Raw genomic sequence first — 19,450 nt, forward strand, 5'->3', positions numbered from 1 at the left:
TAATCTTTTTCTTTTGGGATTCATAAAAGAACTTCAAACTGTCACAGGGTCCAACTTCATTCTTTTGCATGTGAATGTCCACTCATTCATTTTTAAGTCCTGTTCATCTTTGTAGTATTTGTCCATTTTTCGTTGGATCGTTGGTCTTTTTCTTCTTGATTCCTAGGGGTTACCTAAATTTTAGAATATTAGTTCATTATTTATAATACAAATTGAAAACATTTTTTCTAGTTTGTCATTTGTTTTTTCTATTTTGCTTCAGGTGTTTTGTTTGGGGAGGAGTAGAGGCATGTGGAAGTTTGATTTTTATGTAGTCAAATTTGTTTATCTTTTATTTTGTGGTTTCTGGATTTTGAGTCATGGTTTCCCACTCCCAGGTATAAGGATTTGCCCATATTTTCTTCTAGTATTTTTATGATTTTATTCTGAACATTTAAATCTTTTATCCATTTGCAGTTTTTCCTAGTATGAGGTGTAAGTTATGGATCCAACTTTATCTTTTTACAAATGAATACCCAATTGTTCCAGCCCCATTTCTTAAAACATCTTTTTTTACCCATGAGATACCACCTTTATCATTAGAATGAATTTTAAAGCATTTGGTATCATAATAGCATAGACTCTGTCAGTTTTGTCCAGAATACCATTACAAGGAAAATTAGCTTTCAAGATATGATCTATGATTTTGCAGTACCAAAGCAGAGTAAATTCTGAGTAACATAAATAAAATATGAATTTATTTAAAAATGAAAAAAGTGGAGTGGGCATAGCTCAGTGGTTGAGTGCCTGCTTGGCATATATGAGGTCCTGGGTTCAATTTCCGGTACCTCCTAAAAAAACAACAAAACACTGTGGGGCCACTGACAACCGTGAGAAAATTGTGAGAAATGGGCCTTGATAGTGGGAGCACTTGGTGAGATTGAGTGTTTGCCTTGCAGGTCTTCTCCCCAGCCTGCCTCTGGGAGCTAGGACTGCAGAAGGGCCCCGCCATGGTGGTCCCAGGACCCCTGACTGTCACCCTGCTGCTGCCCAGCCTCACTCTGCTGGTGTTTCACCTCTCCAGCTCCCAGGATGTCTCCAGTGAACCCAGCCACGAGCAGCAGCTGTGTACCCTGAGGGAACGTCCCATCGTGGCCTTCGAAGGTGAGAACTGCCTTCCATGCAATCCCTTTTTGTACTGACTGCATCCTGAAGGACCTAGGTCACATCTCATTGGGGTCTTTCTGACTGTTGGAGATACTATAGGGTACAGAGACTTTTCTCCTAGAGACAAATTGTTTTCAGAAGGATGGGCAGTGGTGGGCTGGAAGGGTCTGAATTTAGCCAAAAGTGATTTATTTGGGACCTTCATCCATGGAGGAAAGAAGTGGTCTTTAGGATTTCTTTGAAGTGGTAGAAGGGTTGGCTGAGGGCAGGCCAGGAATTGGTCGGTGGTCTCTACTCTGGCTCTTCTGCGAGTGCGCTCCAATCTTGGCTTCCCTGGAGGGGAGAATGAAGATGACTCATTCATTAGGACATGCTTGGAGAGCTCTGGAAAGCTGCCTTCTGCTCTAAGACTGCTGCAGGATTGACCCTTTTTGGGGTCTTGGGAACTCCCCAGGAAAGGGCCCCTAGTGACTAATAACTTCTACTGTTTGTCAAGAACGGGGCATGAGAGGGTCCTAAGAAGGTCCTTCCCAAACTGGGATTTGTGGCTTGCTGGACATATTCTGATGGGATCCATAAATTTTCTTTAAGAATTTCTGAAATTAATATGTAAATTTGGTGATAATCCCCAAACCAAACAAACACAGATACAGCACATCTGGACAACGCTGCCCATTGCCTGTTAACCACTTGGGGATCCCTGCTTGTGTTATGACCTCAGCGATACCTCAAGATCCATCACCTAAGCACAGCTCATCCTGGGGTCTACACAAGTCTCAGGTGTCCCAGTTTCGTAAGTCTGACAAACATTGTCCTGACTGCTCCTCACAATGACCCTGTGGGGCGGGTGGAGCAAATCTAAGGCCTCTGTTTATACAGGAAGACTGAGGCATCAACAGGTGCAGCGTCCTCTGGGAGTCTCCTGATCTTCCCACTGCCCGTGGCACAGCCACCAGGTGCTTCTGGTCAGCCTCCGGTGCACTGGGCGGGAGACTGCGGCCCCACCCTGTGAGAGCCTCCACCACCGGGGTGTGGGGAAAGGTGGAAAAATAAATCAGTGAGCTGGGGGCTGGCGTGGGATTTGGGTTGGGATGGGGGGGACGTCAGTGGGTGGGGGAGGCGAGTGCAGGGCTGCTTGGTGGGGAGGCTGGGGGCCTTTTAAAAGCGTGGGATGCCCGGCTGTGGGCGGGCTCCTGTTTCTGGAAGGAAGGAAGGTTTCCAGCTGTCTTATTTGAGCCGGGATCCAGGGCTTTGAAGGCTTAAGTGGATTAAAGTAAATTAGCAATGTCCTTAAAACCGACAAAACACGTGCACTCCCTCAGACTCCTGATGGCTCCCGGAGCACTGGTGGCTGTCACTGAGGGAAGGGCCCAGTGGGCGGACAGGAGGAGGGGCCTTCTTAGGGCTGCGCTCCTCACCTGGGGGCGCTGGGGCAGCTCGAATGAACGTCTCTCCAGGGTGACTAGCCCGAGACCGTTTGTGATCTTCGGGTGTGGATTACTTCAATGAAACTGACTTGGGACTTCTCGGTTTTAGCACCGAAAGTCCCATGTCCTGGGAACCCCCTTAGTCGCAGGCAAACCGGGAGAGTTGGACATCCCACATTGACAGCCCTAGACAGTCGCCTCGTCTCCGCCTTCCTTCCCCAGCCACACACACACACACACAAACTGGGCTTCTGGCCTCCCGCACCTCATCCTCTTCCCCATTCTCACAGCTTTGGGTTTTCCTGTCCTTCATCAAAATGTTACCTAGCGCCACGCTGCGGGGCCTCAGAGGTGAACGAGCGTTTCCTATGAGCACTCATTTATTTTGTTGTTTGTTAAATGTCCCCGAGACTTCCTTTGGTCCCCCCAGCACAGTTGGTCCTGGACCAGGACTGGTTCTCTCATCTCCCCATCAGGCTTAGCACGGCTGAGCGCACAGTAGGGACTCAGTTCACCTTGGGTGGTTGCACTCTGGGGGATGCTGGGTTCCAAAGAAGTTGCCGCGAATCCGGCACAGCACCACCTCCAGCTCCAAGTTCCCCTAGCTCTACCCTTTATTTCTAAGTGACCTGATCTGTGTCTTCTAACCATACAGCTATGAGTTTCCTTCTCCCCTGCCACCCGACTGCTCTGTGAATAACCCCTAAATACGCTGGAGAAGCTGCCTGTTGCAGGATCTAACAGACGTTTTTCTGTTTTGCAAGGTTAAATTTTCTCCTAAGGGTTTCCTTCAAGGGGCGCCCACCTGTTCCTCTCCGGCCTGCATGTTATTCCACTTGCCACAGAGTTACCCTTCTAGGCGGCGGGGAGAAGCCCGGCTGGAGTTAAACACTGGCAGTGGTTAACCCACAAAGTGGGTAATTGAATTGGCTGTAATTAAAATCACAGGCGCGTCATGGAGAATGTCATTTTTCTCTTGAAGTCGCCGTCCAAAGCCTCGGCTGCACACGGAGCTCGGAACGTGCTTGGCGTGTTAAAGAGAGCCTGCCCTCTGGTCCCGGCTGCCTATTTAATGAAAGGAGGCTGGCCTCCTTCCCGAGACAGCTCCCCCAGGATCGCGGCTCTGCGCCCGGCCGCTCTTCCTCCTCGCCTGCCCGGTGACCCTTGCCCCTGTCTGTCTTTTGGGGAATAGGGGAAAGGGGCAGCAACTGGAAGGGGCCTCCGCCCTTCACTCCCCCTCCTCCACTTCCCTGTCTGCCTTACCCCAGTGGCATCCCAGCTCCCGCCCTGTTTCCTCTCCCCTTTTTTCCTCCCCAAGAAGTGCCCTGAACGAAGACTGGGCTGTGAAGTCCCTCACCCCCACCTACCTCTTTCTCTCTCTCTCTCTGTCTCTTCTCATCCACACATACACAGAAACAGGCGAGCACAGAATAGCAATAACACATGATATGAATGGAACATAAAGAGTCGAGTGAATGTAGAATTTGATAATGATCAGGGTGGAAAAGTTTTAATCAAGGAAGACTTCCCAGAGGAGGAGGACCCGTGGCTTAGTCTCCAAGGTTGCATAATATACTACCAGGATTTCTGAGTGTGGCTCTGAGGTCAGCTAAAAACCCATCCCACCCCTGACTCCAGATCCCCCCCTTAACTCCCAATGTCACCCAAATGCCATTGCAGCTATGTGACAGTTATTGCCAACCCCTAGTCACCTGCTGGGGACAGAGGCAGGCCCAAGGGGTGTGCTTCATTTTGCTGCAGAATTTCTTCCTTTTTTAAAAAATCGTGCATATCACAGTTCTCTGAAAAACATCCAACTCCGCAAAACCTCCAGTTCTCCAGGGAGCGATTAAGTGTTTGCCTGACGTGCAGAAATGAAGGGCTGCTTTTACTCTGTAGTGGAGGGATAATGAGCAATGATTTATTTCCCTTGGATTACACACACACACACACACGCACACGCATGCACACTCCTCTGGGCCTTCTGTGAGCAGGTCACTAAGGCACTGTGGGGAAAAAGAAAGCACAGTGCCTCACGTTTCCCCTCATGTCTATCTCCATCAGTATGAAAGGTCCTCTCCCCATGGCTGTTTTGTTTCTCATGCCAATTCCCTCCCATCCATGAGTCAAAAGCTGAGTAAACACTATTAAGGGGCAATGGACAAAGATGGGAGAAGTGGGTCTCCAGATGGATTGAAAGAGAGAAAATTGCTGGCCTCTCTTTTCTGGGTCCAGGCCACCTCCCTATCCATCCAGAGGGCTGTGGGGTGTCTCCTCTCCGGGAGGCTTCAGCCTCATCTGGGAAGTCACTGCCACCTGCCCAACCACCTCTCATCTCTCGTAGAGCCTCGTTTGGAAACCTGATTCTCCTCATACAGAAGGGCGCTGGGAGTTATTCATACACTCATTTACACACTATTGGGTGCTGGGTTGGGCCTGGGGATCCAAGGGGCAAGTTCTTTTGTGTCTCTGAGGGCAAAGCCACTAGGCTGTAGATAGAATGGGAGCTATGATCATGGTAAAGCAAAGGACTATGGGAGCCCATACCTCTGCCTTGGTGGAGTCAAGAAAGTCTTGTTGGAGGAGGCAGCGGTGGGAGTGGGGGTGAGTGGGAACTGTTCCCATTGAAGGAGAACCGAAGAATAAAGGTTTGCAGGCTCCCAAGGGATGGACTTGGCCAAGCCTGGTGGGGTGGGGTGGAGAGTTTGAGGGAGAACGTAAAAGACGAAGCATCGCTTTTTTCCCAATCAATTGCTAAATAATTAAATGAGTCTCTTATATGCACGAAGCATTTGACTTAGGAGGAAAGTGGAGCCAGAACCTGAAAGCCTTGTAAACCACAAGGAGTTGGACTTTTCCTGGGAGCAGTTGAAGGGTTCCAAGCAGGAGAGTGACATCACCAGATTGGCATTTTAGAAATTTGCCTTGTGGGAAATGGACTGGAGTGGGTAGGAGACCAGCTGATGGTGGCTAGCATGGTGTGGAAAGGGAAAGAAATGGATGGATTTGAGAGACAGTTTGGAGGTAGAACAGACAGGAGTTGCTGGTGTGTTCCATGTAGCTGGTGAGGGTCCGGGAGGAGTCAAGGGCAAGTACTGGTTTCCCTTGGGCAGCTGGGCGGAGGGAGGCACCCTTCTCTGAGCTAGGGACCCTGGCTGGAACTGTGCTCTCTCCACCTGGGCCACACAGTATCAACTGAGAGGGGTGGGCTGGACCCTGGGCCTCTTGGGTGCCTCCTGCCCCACTTCACTCTGACCCCACCCCTTCCATTCTGGTGTCATGCTGGTGTACCAGGGAGACCCTGGTCGGACAGTGACCCAATGGTTGCTTCTCCCTCCACCAGATCTAAAGCCGTGGGTCTCTAACTTCACCTACCCTGGAGCCCAAGATTTCTCCCAGCTCGCCCTAGATCCCTCCAGGAACCAGCTCATTGTGGGAGCCAGGTAACGAGGGGGCAGGAGGGCTGGGGCCGGGAGTGGGGGTGCTTTGGAATTGGGGTGGAGGGGGTATTATTTGGGGTAAGCCTACCGGTGGGCAGGCCCGCGCCTTGGGCCGGTGTTTATCTGTGCCAGGCCCTGCCTGCCTCTGAGAGTGTCCCCACCCCAACAGAAGGAAGAATGCGGTGCATGTGGGGGTGGGATGGCATGACCCCCTAGACCTCCTGATCCCAACAAGCCACACACCTCGGTGGTTGGCCGTTGTGGAGAGCAGGGACGCCTGCTGTCCCTTTCCTGTCCCCTGCCTCTGCCCTGCTGCCAGCACCTGCTGTGGGCAAGCTCCCAGGGAACTCTGGGCAGAGAAGGTGGCTAGGAGCCCCCTGCTGGCCGGCCGGCCACCTGCGCCTGGGCACGGCCGGCCCCGCCGTGCCCTCTTATGAAGCACCTCACTTCCCTGTTACCTGGCCTCATTTAAAACCACTGTCCAGGTCCTGTATTCAACAGGTAATGCTCTCTGTGGAGACTTCATGAAGTGGAGTAGAAGGAGGTCAATCCTTTCAAAATCACAGACCGTGAGCTATGACAGGGAAGGGAGCTTAAAGATAGTCTAAGCCAGTGGGTTCCTGGTCCAGCATCCCCTGGGAATTTGTAAGAAATGCACACACTTGGGTTCCACTCCAGACCTCTGAGTCAGAACCTCGGTGGTGTGACCCAGCAATCTGCTTTAACACCCTCTCCAGGTGACAGGTGCTCATTTAAGTTTGAGAATTGATGGCCTAGTCCTCTGCCTTATTTAAATCGTGGAGAAGTGGAGGCCGGGAGAGGGGAAGGTGACCTTCTCAATATCACAGAGCAAGATGGCAGCAGAGTGTGGGACTAGAACCCAGGTCTCCTAACCCTGGGCTGGAGTTCTTTCTTTTACTTCCGTGTTGTCAGCTATGACTGCCCTGGTGTTTTTTGAAGCTCTCCATCCCCCAGAGGTTCTGATTCAGCTGGTCTGGCGTTAGGTGAGGGTGGCCACCAGGGTGGGCACTTCCAGGCTGCATCAGGTAACTGACCGTCCTTGACCTCTGGGCTCTCCTTAGTGTGTCCACCCTTCATTTGCTGTGTGAAAGGAGGCAAGTCAAGGACAGGGCTCTGGTCTGGGATCAAGTGAGCTGGGATTGTATCTTGGGTGATCACGACTGAACCTCAGTTTCCCCATCTGTAAAATCTGGGTTATTGCCTTTGTGCTGCCAACCTCACAGGGCTGTGAGGGAACCTGGGGCTGAAAGCATCTTGAGATCTGTGAATGGGAGCTGATGTTCATTCTAGGCGTGCCTTATGGCAGGCACCGTTTTATGTAACATCCGTGAAGTCCATCGTTTAACCATCACGACAACTCCAGGAGGGCCTTCCACGTTATCTCCATTTCATGGACCAGGAAAGGGGCTCAGAAAGGTTTAGTCACTTGCTTCCAGTCACGCTGCTCTTCCTCATCCTCCTGGGGCTTCTCAGCACAGAATGCCAGCTGTGGTTCTTGTTTTCTGTGTCCAGAAGCTTCCTGCCATACGAGCGGAGGCTCACCTTTTCCTGGGACCCTGAGCCTGGACATGCCCCCAGCTAAATGGGGGAAAAATCAGTCATTTGGTTTTTCCTACTCCTTAGTGAATATACTAGCTTCTTTCTTCTCCTCCTTTCTCTAGGTCACTTTCCTTCCTCCTTTTCTTCTGCCTGGAATTTTTTCCCCCTTATTCTTGATCCCCTTGGGCCTCTGGAATTCAGGCTAAAATTCCAGAATTTTTTATTCATTTATACCCTGCCTTGTTCCATAAGGGATTTAGGGCGGGCCTGGCTGAAGATATTTCTCTCTCTCTGTTCTCATCTCCCAGAAGAGCAGACTGTGATGTTGTGATAAATGATTTTTGATGGGATAAAAATGAATTAAGTGATGCAATGTTTCCCCTAATTTTTTAAAGCTGTGAGCAGATGCCTGTGTTACCTGAACACACAGCTGGGGCAGAGCCATAAGCCCAAGCCCATCTGTCCCCAGGCCAGGAGGGTGGGGGTGGGGGAAGTTCTCCTAAGGCCCTAAGGCAGGGCTGAGGAGGAACATCAGAGGCCCACAGCCAAGGTCACTCGGTGAGGCCCTCCCAGCCCCAGGACAGCAAAGAAAGCTGAGTGGGGCCTGGGCCTGGAGCCAGGGCTGGGAGGTGAAGTCTCCCAGCCAGAGGTACCTCCTTCAGGCTCCTGGATTAGTTCAGCCAGCCCCTCCTTTTCTTTCTGGCTCTCTCCATGGCCTTTTCCCTCATTTTTTTCTCAGCACAGCTGAGGTAGGCCAGCATTTTTAAAAGTAATTATTCATAAAAATTATAGGAACCCATGGGGGGGGGGGGGGGGAGAATGGCCAAAAGAAGAGAACGAAGGAAAATTCCTAGGGGAAAACCAAGACTTTATATCTGCCTGCTGTTACTAAAGGCTTTGAATGTGCCCTGAGCTCTTTTCCCTTCCCACAGTCCTGTGAAATGGGACAAGCACTAGTCTCTTCATTTGACAGATGCAAAAACTGAGACCCTAGCAAGAGCTGAGCTGGAATTCTCATCGTCTCTGCTCAGTGAACCTGAATTTGCTTTCCTGTGGCAGCTGAGTCTGGTGGTTCTGTCCCTTCATAGCTCCTGAGTCCATGCACAGTGGCCTTCTGGCTCCAGAGTCCATGAAAAGCAATTTCAGCAGTGCCTGCCACTTAGGAGTGCTCAATAAAGTCTGCTATTACTATCATTATCATTATCTTTTAAGGTGTTTGAGCCACAGGCTCATATGATGAAAACTGTGTTTGAGAAAGATGAGTGTGGCAGCTCCATGCAGGCCTCGAGTGGAGAAGAGAGAATGTGAGGCAGTGGATGGAGGAATCTGGGCAAGAGGAGACTGGGTAGACCAAGGGGGTGACCATGGAAAGGTCCAATCCAGAAGAGGAGGTGGACCCAGAGCTCCTGACCGGAGGAGACAAACAGGACTTCAGGCCCCGAGGTGTGGAGCCAGGGGAGATGGCTGGTCCATTTGAGGAAGGGAAGTGGGTTAGGGTCCCTTGAGTAAGCAGGGGGATGGCCTGTCTGGGTCCCTGCAAGAGCTCACAGAGGCTTTAAACTGAACGAAGGCAGGCTTGATGGCATGGGGAGGGGTTGGTTAATCTCAGCTCCTCCCCTCCTATCTTGGCATCTGGACCAAAAAGCCAGCCTATCCCTGCCTGTTTCTTCATCTCTCAAGTGCAGTTTTCTCCATCTATTCCCAGAGCTGCAGTCAAGGTTAAATGAGCTAATGGAGGTAGACTCCTCATCCCTGGGGATCAGCCCCCCTCAGCACCCCCTCCCAACCACTGAGGCCTGAGCCCAGAGGTGGTTTCTTTGGGGTTCTGCCTGCAGAACCAGCTTGACTTTTGATTTCCACTTCTGTTTTCACAGGAACTACCTCTTCAGACTCAACCTTGCCAATGTCTCCCTCCTTCAGGTACATTTGCTTTTCTTCCTCTCCCCTCCCTGTGGTTTCCCTGGTATTTGTGATCCAGGGATGGGGCAGCACAAGGACTGAGACACAGAATTCAGTCCTTAGGGTTAGAAACGTCCTCTTTCCGGTGATGGGCTGACTGACAGACACTGGCTATCAAGGTAACTGCTGGGAAGACATTCGAGAAGAGGGGGGTGCAGCTACACATTTACCTGTAGGCACACTGAGGGCTTCTGTATTATCCAGAGGAGGTTGATGAGGAAGAGAAGAAAGGAGAACCAGAACTAGGGTGACCAGTCATCCGTGTGTGTCTGGGACAGAGGGTTTCCAGGATGTGGGGCTTTCAGTGCTAAGACTGGGTCAGTACTATGTGAACGGGGAAGGCTGGTCCTGCTAAGTCCAGAGCCTAAATCCACAGGAGGGTCTCGGGTTGGGCCTCAAGGGAAAGTGTGTATCTGGCTTCCTTTCTCATCCGACCTGAGTGATCCCAGTCTAACTCAGCATTTTCATTGAGCTGTGATTGATTTATTATCTGCTGCCAAGAAGGACTCCCCAAGCGTAATTCCCTAAGTGCTCTGGGAGGCGTTTTAATGGGACTCTTTGATCCAGAACATTTATCCCAGATTGAGAAACAGATGCTAAGCCATGTCCGCAGAGGCTGAACATTCTAGAGAAAGGAAGGCAGTCTCTTCCTCCTTCAGTGAGGGAAGAGCCTCAGTACCTCACCTGTCTGGGAGCTTGTTGGTCTTCCAATGATCCATTATTCATCGAGCACTTACTGTATACCTGAACTGAGCTGGGGACTGAGGGAAAATCAGGCAAATTCTCCAGGGCTCAGAGTACAGCCAGAAAAAGAGGATGACCTAATTAGAGGGTGGTACAAGGAGTTACTCCAGTGCTGGGCTGTTTGGAATAGTTTAATTGCAGTGGACAGTCAGGGAAGAGGAGACCTCCTTAGTAGTTGATCACATTTCTTCTACCTAAACCTGAGTCAATCCCCAAGGGGTCCTGCCATTCTGGGTTGGTTGCTGAAAGTGAGATGTAAGGGAGCAGAAAAGGTGTACCCATTGGAAGGGAGGAGCCAGGAGGAACCCAGGCAAGTTGAAAGGAAACACCGTTCATCCATTCTTCTGTCTATCCTTCTATCCATACCTTTCCAGCAACCTGTGCATCCATTCATCCATCCATCCATCTACCCAATAAACATTTACTGGATACCTACTACCGTCCAGGCCCAGTTGCTTGCCTCAGGGAGCATGCATTAAAGAGACCACATCTGATTCCTTTCCCTGGATGAGGCCCAGGTGGCGGATCCTGGGGCTTGGGCCACAGCAAGGCAGGGGACGTTCTCAGAGGCAACACCCCTTGGCCTGCCAGCTCGGTCACAAGCAGCCAGTACAGAGCCTGGTTTCCAATGGGCGCCACTGACGATAAAGCCAGGTTGCCAAGTCCTGCAGGTCAAGCCTTGGGAGATGCCAGTGGAGAGGAGGCTCAAAGTGGGTAGGAGGCATGGATCCAGGGGTCATGCCTTGAGCTCCAGGCAGTTGGTTTTTTATTAGGTTCCCAAGATCTGCACCTGAAGGTCTTCTGGAACAGTAAAGTGGCTGAAGGGGTAAAGAGAAATAGATGCACAAATAAATATTGGTGGTGCTGTGAGAAGCCTGCTGGGAGGGAGGGTGCCTCCTGGCTGTGGTGGTGGTCCAGAGACCCAAGGAACCCTTTGAGCTCAGTCCTGTCTACAAAGGCTTCCCAGAGGAGCTGCTCTTGAACTGGAGCTTGAAGGATGGGCTGGCCAGGCAGCTGAGGAGGAGGCACAGAGGTGTGAAAGGCGAGGAGTATCGTGTGGCTGGAGTACAGGGTGTGAGTGGGGTAAGGGTGAGAGATGAGGCAGGAAGTGAGGGGCCACATCGCAGTTGGCCTTACTAGCTGTGCAGAGGGGTCCACAATTTATTTTGAAGGCAACAGGGACCCACTGAAGGGCTGTGAGAGTGGCAAGAATGGATTTGGTGTTTAGATCACCTGGCCCAGTTTAGAGAATGGATTGGTGAAGGAGTCAGTTATAATTACAATAGTCTAGGCAAGTTATGGGGAGGACTGAACAAAGGCTACAGCACTGGGGCTCGAGAGAAGACAGAAGGAAGGGATCATAAGGTGGCAGAATTGCACAGCATCACACAACTCCATCATCTTCTGTGGGGTGGCATTTGGGTCTCTGGCTTACACAGCTGACTACCATAAATTAGGATGGGGAATGGGGTTAGCCTGACTCTAGCCCACTGGTTCTCCCTTGACTGCCCACTAGAATGACCCGGGGAACTTTAAAACACACTGCTGCTAGGTCTCCCCTCTGAGATTTTGACTTCATTGGTCTAGCATACAGCCTACACACAGATTTTTTTCAAGCCCCCCAGGTGATTCTAATGTGCAGCCAAATTTGAGACTCAGAGCTCGAGGATGTCATGAAGGCCTTGCCGGTAGAGGCACGAGGCCATTGCTGCCCGACTGGTTTGGCGCCCCAGGTCTGTTGACACCTGGTCCACAGGTGGCAGGTCACTACCTTACCAGACATGAGGACTCTGGCCTTATGACGAAGGCCTGAGGTTTGGTTTGTCCAGCTCAGTATCAAACCCGGAACGTGTGTTTGGATCAGGGGCTCAGCTTCAAGAGGGTCTCTGAAGGGCCCCGCAAACCAGCCACAAGAACACCAGGAACTGGTTTTGCCACCTCCTCGTGGGGTCTCTCAGACCTCAGGAATTCAGACTGGGTTCTCCATGACAGAACTAAGGTGAGAAATAAAAACATTTTGTGGCCACATTTCCACTCTAGTGGGGACCGAGTGGCCCCAAGGGGGAGGAACAAGAGAGAGAAGATGAAGCTGGTGGCAGGCCTGGCCTCTGGTCCTCAGGGTCTGTCCCAGGTCTGGTCGCCGTCTGGCCTGACTCTTGACTGTACAGCCCAACCCCGTGAGTGCCTCACAGTCACCCTTCCTGGGGCCCCGGGGCCTGCTTATAAGCCTTCAGTCCTCAGCATCTGCTCTCACGGGTGACTCAAGCGCCACCAAGTGCTAAAAAGGAGCTGCTCCACCTTGCGGCGGGGAGGCGGGGGCAAGGCCCCCCAGTCCAGCTTCCTGACCCCCACTCTGCCCAGGACACATGTGGGTTTTCTAAGGCTTCTTTACAGAGCCAACTGATCCCCTGGCTGGGTCCCCAGGGCATAATTTAACCAAACTTAACACTCAAGGCTTTATTGATCATTTAAATAATTAACATTCCTTAAGGAAAAATACAAATGCAAACAGTTTATGTAAACCAGAGTCCATTAAAGGGATTTCTAGGTACCAAACACCTATTAAACAATTTATGTAAACGACTATTCCTCAAGGAAAATCAAATACCCAGCTTCTTGCCCAATTCCCCAAGCACTGAAGGGAGAGGAGATGCAGCTAGGGGCAGAGGGGGCAGTGTGTGAGTGTGTATGTGTGCTTGTGTGCAGGTGCATACAAAAGCCCACACAGGTGGAAAGGGGACCTACCACAGTAGGGCAGGGTAGGGGAGATCAAATTAGGTAAACTGTGATGGTTATTTATCAGTGTAATGTAATAAGCTGGTCTTGGAAAAGAAAAGGAGACAAGTGGTCAACAGTGTCAGGGCCTGCTTAGAGGGCTAGCCTGACGAGCAACAGAGAGCTAACTTGGATTTGGCAATTAGGAGATCATGAGCAAACTTTCCCAGAGCAGCTCCAGGGGATGACGTGGCTGGAGGTCTAATTGCAATGCCTTTATGATATTGGGTTGCCAGATGTCCTGCAAGTGCAGAAATGGGGACGATTCTGCACGCAAGCTCCAGGAGGCATAGTAGGGGCTTTACTGGAGGCAAGACAAACATTGAGGCTGCTTCTCGAACTCTCTTCCTCCTTACCCCCCACATCTTCCAAGCTAGATTCTGGCAGCCCTCATTTAAAATTTAAACTCTGCCAAGTGGTGGATTTAATTCCCAGAGGATGTTTTAATATTCACCCATCATCTCTGGCTCACGGTGTCCAGGACAGTTGAGTTCTGCAGATTATCCAGGTTCCTGGGTGTCTCACCTGTTGGCTCCCATGGCACATAGCTATGCAATTCCACTGTTACTCAGCTTGTGGTCCTAGAATTTCTGGCACAGCCCTATATTGAAGTATTCTATGTGGCAGATCGATCAGACATGACTATCTCCCCTCCTCAAAACCCCACTAAAGGGACACTAAGAAATGAAAAAGGTACAGACTCACAATGGCAGAGAGAACAAAAGAGGAGATATCAGTGGAAAGGAGATTTAAACACATTTGGGGGAGATGGATGGAGCAGCCAGAGCTGGCTTAGCAGAGCAGAAGGAGTGCCAACCGAATGGCTTGCAGAGGGAGATGTGGCAGAGAAACATGTTGACTCCCCAGGTGAACCCCAGAAGGGCTCAGAAATTGGGTGTCAGGTATTGAGGAATGTGAGGATGAGGTTCAAGGCTAAAAGGGGAGAATTGGTTGAAATTCTCTTAACTGAGTAATTGGAACCCATCCCATCCTCCCTCAACAAAGGAGACAGGAGTGTCATTCTCCAGAGTCCCAACTGGAGAAGTTCCAGATTTGGGGACTCCAGGAAAAGTAAAAGGCACTGACGGGAGTGTGGAAAAAGGAACAGCAGAAGGCTATATTTTGATGTTCTGGAGGTCCCCTGCCCTGCTCCCAGGCTGGAGATTTGAGGACCCCTTGCTGGAGAAACTCAACAGTTCCAGAGAACAGGATTCTAGAGTATGACAATGAGGGGCTCCCCGGTGAAAAAGCCACCTCACTCACATCACCCTAGGAGAAGCCCATGAGACTATGCAAGCCATATACAGTGCAGTTTCTAACTAGTTATTTGGTATTCTACTAAAAAAAATTTATCATGTAAAATCTCATACATACAAAAAATAGAGAGAATAAAACATTAAACGCCATGTACTCAACAGCATCTTAAAAGCTTGAACAATCATCAGTTCATGGTCAATTATGTCTCATTTATTCCTATTTCCCTGCCCTGAATCATTCTGAAGCAAATTTCAGACATATCGTACCATCCAGAAATATTTCAGCATGTGCTTCTAAAAGTTAAGCATTCTTTTTTAAAAATCCACCTAAAATAATACTAATTTCTTATTATTACTAAGTATCTAGTCAATGTTCAAATTCCCCCAATTATCTTATAAATTTTAAAAATTGTTTTGCTTGTGCAAATCAGGATTCAAATAAGGCCTATATATTACTACTTGTTGCTATGTCTTTTAAGTCTCATAAACAATGTTTCCTCTTTTCATTTTTTTGCAAATTTATGTGTTAAAGAAACTTGCTTCTATAGAGTTTCCTTCAATCTGGATTTTGCTGATTGCAATTCAGGTAGTATGAAGTAATATGTTCTTCTGTTCTTTATATTACCTGTAAATTGATGGTTAGATCTACAGATTTTATTCAATTTAGATTCTGGCAAGATGACTTCATTGGTGATCTTGTGTACTTCCTTTAGTGTCTGATTTTCTCTCTTTTTGATGATAGCAGCCATTGTTGGTCATTCCCAAGAGCCACTAATTCTTTAGGTGTTGCTATACAATGTTTTAATTCTCATTCCTTCTTCATATATTAGCTGAACTACTTCAACAAAAAGAAATTTCCCCTCATCTGCTACTTGGTTACCCAATGATACAATCATATAGGATAGGCAGGATAAATGCTTGGTACTTTGTCTTTGTTCACCAGTTTTCAAATAATGATGACCAATGAATTTTATTCTTTTATTATTATTCTAACTTAGGGATTTAAACATATTTGTGTGTTTTGATATGTTTAGGCCATCTCTCATGACTGTTTCATCTTTGCTTTCCAATGGAAATCTCGTCCAGTTGGCTCTTGGGTCCTTTTGACATGAACCTAGTCATCTTTGATAGCTAGTTTGCTATTTAGTATAATAAGATGTTTTAGACTTACCTTGTGCATTTCCTGCTCCAGACCTGGAATCAGCATTTCTCCAAGAAACCCTGACACCTTTCAGTGGTAAATGGTGATTTATTTTTAAATGTGAACAAATAGTAAAAATCACCAGACATTTGAGAAAAGCCTTTAAAGTGAGAGAGAAAGACCAGCAAGCAAACAAGCAAAGAGAATGAAGGAAGCTGTAAGAAAGAGACATTGTTTTATGTGATCTATGTATCTTTAAAAAAAAAAAAAAGATAAAAAAAGACATAAGAAATAGGAGAAAATCTTGAAAGCATTAACTAGGAAAAAACTAGTATATTCATAGACATAAAATATTTTTATTTGTAAAGCAATAAACACAAAAAGGGAAAATAAAAATTAAACCAAAGGATTAGAAGATAAAATTGAAGAAAAATCTCCTAGAAATGAGGACAACAAAAACCAGAAATGAAAAATGAGAGAAAATATCAGAAAACTAGAGGATCAGTCCACAAGGGCCAACATTTGATTGGATTAATAAGAGTCCCCCAAGAAAAGAACTGAGTAAAAGGTGAGGAAGAAATTAATTATGAAGTAACATAAGAAAATTTGTCAAAACAGAAGCCAATTCTCCAAATCGAAACGACTGGCTGAGTTCTACAAAGAGACATACACTGAGACATATCGTAATGAAATTCAGGACACTATTATTAGAAGTTCCTAAAAGCTTCAGGAGCCTAAAGAAAAAAAGAAAAAGAAATGGTCACTGCGAAAGATGGAGAATAGAATCACATCTGACCTCTCAATAGCAAGACTAGAATCTAAAAGACAATGGAGGAATAAATGTCTTTAAAATTCTGAGTGAAACTTATTTTCAACCTAGAATTCTATATCAAAACTAGCAAGCAAGTATGAAGGCAGAATAAATCAGACAGGCAAGGATTCTTAAACATTGATCTACTGTATTCCTTTTCTTTGGAAGATACTGGAGATGTGTTCCACTAAAATAAGCAAGTAAATCAAGAAAGGAGAAGGCAAAGGATTCAGAAAACAGGAGAGGAGAGAAATTAAGTCCTAGGTCAGTAGCGGAATCGAGCAAACCAGTTCATCCTGGGACAGGAGAATGGGGGGCTGAAGGAAAGAATGGGAACTAACAAATCATCTGAATCATTTTTTAGAAAATGACATTGAGAGGGCTTTGTAAAACCTGTTGAGCATTTGGAAAATAAATAATGATTGGTGCATTACAAGACAAGCAAATGAAAAAAGCCATTCAGCCTAGGCAACAAAAAAAATAAGTCAAGAAAGAAAACCTCATCAAAATACACATATTGCATTTTTCCTCAGATGTTCCTCACTTTTTTTTTTTCCATCCAAGTCTTAAAATCACTATTAACCAGACTGTAGTCATAACATAGTTGTCATTGCCTATGCAGGCACAAACTTGGTCATTTTTCCTAGTGATGTGACCAGACAACAGGAACCCCATGAATTTTAGTCCACAGACCATTTTAAGACCATCTGAGGAAGGAATATGTATCCTGGTTTGTCTGTAAACCTTCCATGGACACCTTCTGGTAAGAGCAAGAAGAAGAAGGTGTCAGCATCCAGACTTGGAGTATGGGGTCAATAGTTTGGAAGAAAATCCTGAGGGCCAGAGTGAAGTACTCTTTAGGAATTGCTGCATCAGTGACACCCTGGGTGGTTCAAAGAAAGAAACTGTAAAAATAAATAAGTAAAAATAAAAATAATAGATACGGACAACTTTGTGATTCAGGAGAGAGGAACTGAATTCGAAGAAGTTTTCAGGATATTTAACCAATTAGTTTCAGTTACATTTTTCTTTTTCATATGCACAGGATTGAAATATAAAGATACATGTCTAAATAAAGCTAGAGTACTTTTAATAAATGTATATTAAGAACGTAAATGAGAGAGCATTGTGTCAGAGTTTGATTGACAGGATATTTTCTTTCTTAGTGGTCCCTATTACAATGGATGGAATCTTACATGCAGTGAAATCTTGGTAGCAATGAACAATTTTTATATATTCATAATAATGTAAATACTGTGTTGATTTTATTTAGAAGTAGGAAATGATTATATGGGAGGAGAAAGAGAGGGGAAGTGGAAGGTGTATGTGTGTTTTGGGGTAGGGGAGAATGGGGATGGGTAAGTGAGAAAAATCTTAAATCCCAAAACAGGAAGTCAAAAGGTGAAGTCTGAAATTGATACATATTTTTGATAAATTGGCTAGCAAAACAAAACAGAACGGAGAAATAGCTAAAAGAGTTGAAAGTGGTTGTCCTTGGGAATGGGATTGGGGTATGGAAGGAGTGGGATCCTTTTTAAAATAAGTTTTTCTTACTATTTAACTTAAATTATGTGCATCATTACTCTGATAAAATAATTTTTTAAAATAAGTGAAAAATAAATAAAATGACTCAAAAAATCTTGTTCTGTGCTGTTTTCCTTACAAATACACATATATTTTCAGGTCATATGTTCTAATTTTTGGTTTGAGAAATATGTTCACTGTGAGAGGCTGCAGGATGTAGCTTAAAGAACTTGGTGCTGGAGTCAAGGGTCTGGGTTTGCCTCTTGAATCTGTTGCTTAGAAGCTGTGTGACCTCAGGCAAATTGCTCAAACTCTCCGGGCTTCAGTTTCCTCACCTGTAAAATGAACAAAAGACTCTACCTGTCTTGCTGGCTGCTGTGTGGATCAAAGCGAGAAAGTGTGTCAAATCCCTGGCAAAATGTCTGTCACAGTGTTCCGCTCCTTTGTATTGTACAATCCCCCACCCTTATGTGCTTCCCGCCACCTTAGGAATAAGGCTGACCACACCTCCCTCAACATGTCCAAGGCCCCAGCAAGGCCCCTTTGCACGCACGGGGACCCAGAGCCGCGCACTGACTGCAATGATAGGCCAAGACATCTTCAGTGTATGTGAGCGTTGCTCTTTTCTGCCCTTAGAGGCCCTGAGCTTTCCATTTTATGCCTGAGATCTGATGGAGTTCTGAGTATGATGATGGCTCAGTTGTTTCTGTCTGGATTAATTCCACAACTTCTGTGGCCAGAAGCCAGGGAGAAGCAGAGGCTTGAGCTCCAGGCCTGGAACTGCAGGATGTACCCCGCCTGCTCACGGTGGGAAGGTCCCCCAGCTGTGGAATCCAGGGCGGCAGAAGGCAGTCGTCCTGCCAGCTTAGGGCTGTGGGCTGCCGTGCAGGGAGCAGGGAGCGGCCTGTGCTCCTTCTCCTGGCCTGTCCTTCTTCCCACCCCCAGGCCCTGAAGCTCTGCCTGCAGTGACTTCACAGCTAGGAGGAGGTTTGTTAAAAGCAAGCGGTTCCCCCCACACACTGTTGAGGTGGGGGAGCTGCTCGCTCAGGCTTCCTCTCCCAGGACAGGTAGGCAGTTCATGTTTATACATGTGACCCAGAAACAGGTAGTGAGCCCACACCAGGACGGTTGACATAGCCTGGACACGAATCGTACCTATTACTCCTCCTTTCAGCTGCTGTTCAGATGCTGGGAGGGACGGCAGAGAGCAGGGACCTAACAGGACGGGAGCGAGGGGCTCCGGGTGGGCGACAGCCCTCTCCTGATGCCACGGGACTCCTCGGCATGGTGCTGTCCTCTGGATCCTTGACTGAAAGATGTGTCCCCAGGCTCATTACGTCAGGACAGCGTGTGAGGAGGCTACCAGGGGAACAAGAGAGGGAGTAGAGAGCACACAGAAGGGGGGTGGGCAGTAAGGAAAGGGGAAGTCCTAGTTCGAGGCCCCTGAGACAGTGGGAAAAAGAGAGAAAGCTCCTGTTGCCTTTGGAGTCAGAGCAGCATGGGTTCAAATCCTTGGGCTACCACGTACCAGCAGTGGGACCTTAAGCAAGTTGCACTGAACCTCTTTGCTCATCTGTTAAAAAATAAAACACCACCACTTTGTAGGCTGTCGGTGGGAGAATTAAATAGCTCTCCTGTAGCTAGGGCGTGCAGGATCCAGCCTCTCC

At 47.8% G+C, this 19,450-nt stretch overlaps 1 protein-coding gene across 7 annotated transcripts in view; it reads left to right on the forward strand.

Annotated features, from left to right (window-relative positions):
- The window catches only part of SEMA5B (semaphorin 5B), a 133,073-nt gene that overhangs the window by 92,187 nt on the left and 21,436 nt on the right, over positions 1–19,450 (forward strand). For 5 of the 7 annotated variants that reach the window (XM_058295682.1, XM_071214741.1, XM_071214743.1 and 2 more), the window contains 3 exons: positions 939–1,143; positions 5,917–6,016; positions 9,448–9,493. In XM_058295682.1, the coding sequence (XP_058151665.1) occupies positions 990–1,143; positions 5,917–6,016; positions 9,448–9,493 (300 nt within the window). In that variant the 5' untranslated portion in view covers positions 939–989. Of the gene's footprint in view, positions 1–938; positions 1,144–5,559; positions 5,638–5,916; positions 6,017–8,785; positions 9,017–9,447; positions 9,494–19,450 lie in introns of those variants that run through there. The other 2 variants (XM_071214744.1, XM_071214742.1) reach the window with 2 other exon arrangements.

Source organism: Dasypus novemcinctus, chromosome 4, assembly GCF_030445035.2.
Source record: "Dasypus novemcinctus isolate mDasNov1 chromosome 4, mDasNov1.1.hap2, whole genome shotgun sequence".
Classification (NCBI taxonomy): domain Eukaryota; kingdom Metazoa; phylum Chordata; class Mammalia; order Cingulata; family Dasypodidae; genus Dasypus; species Dasypus novemcinctus.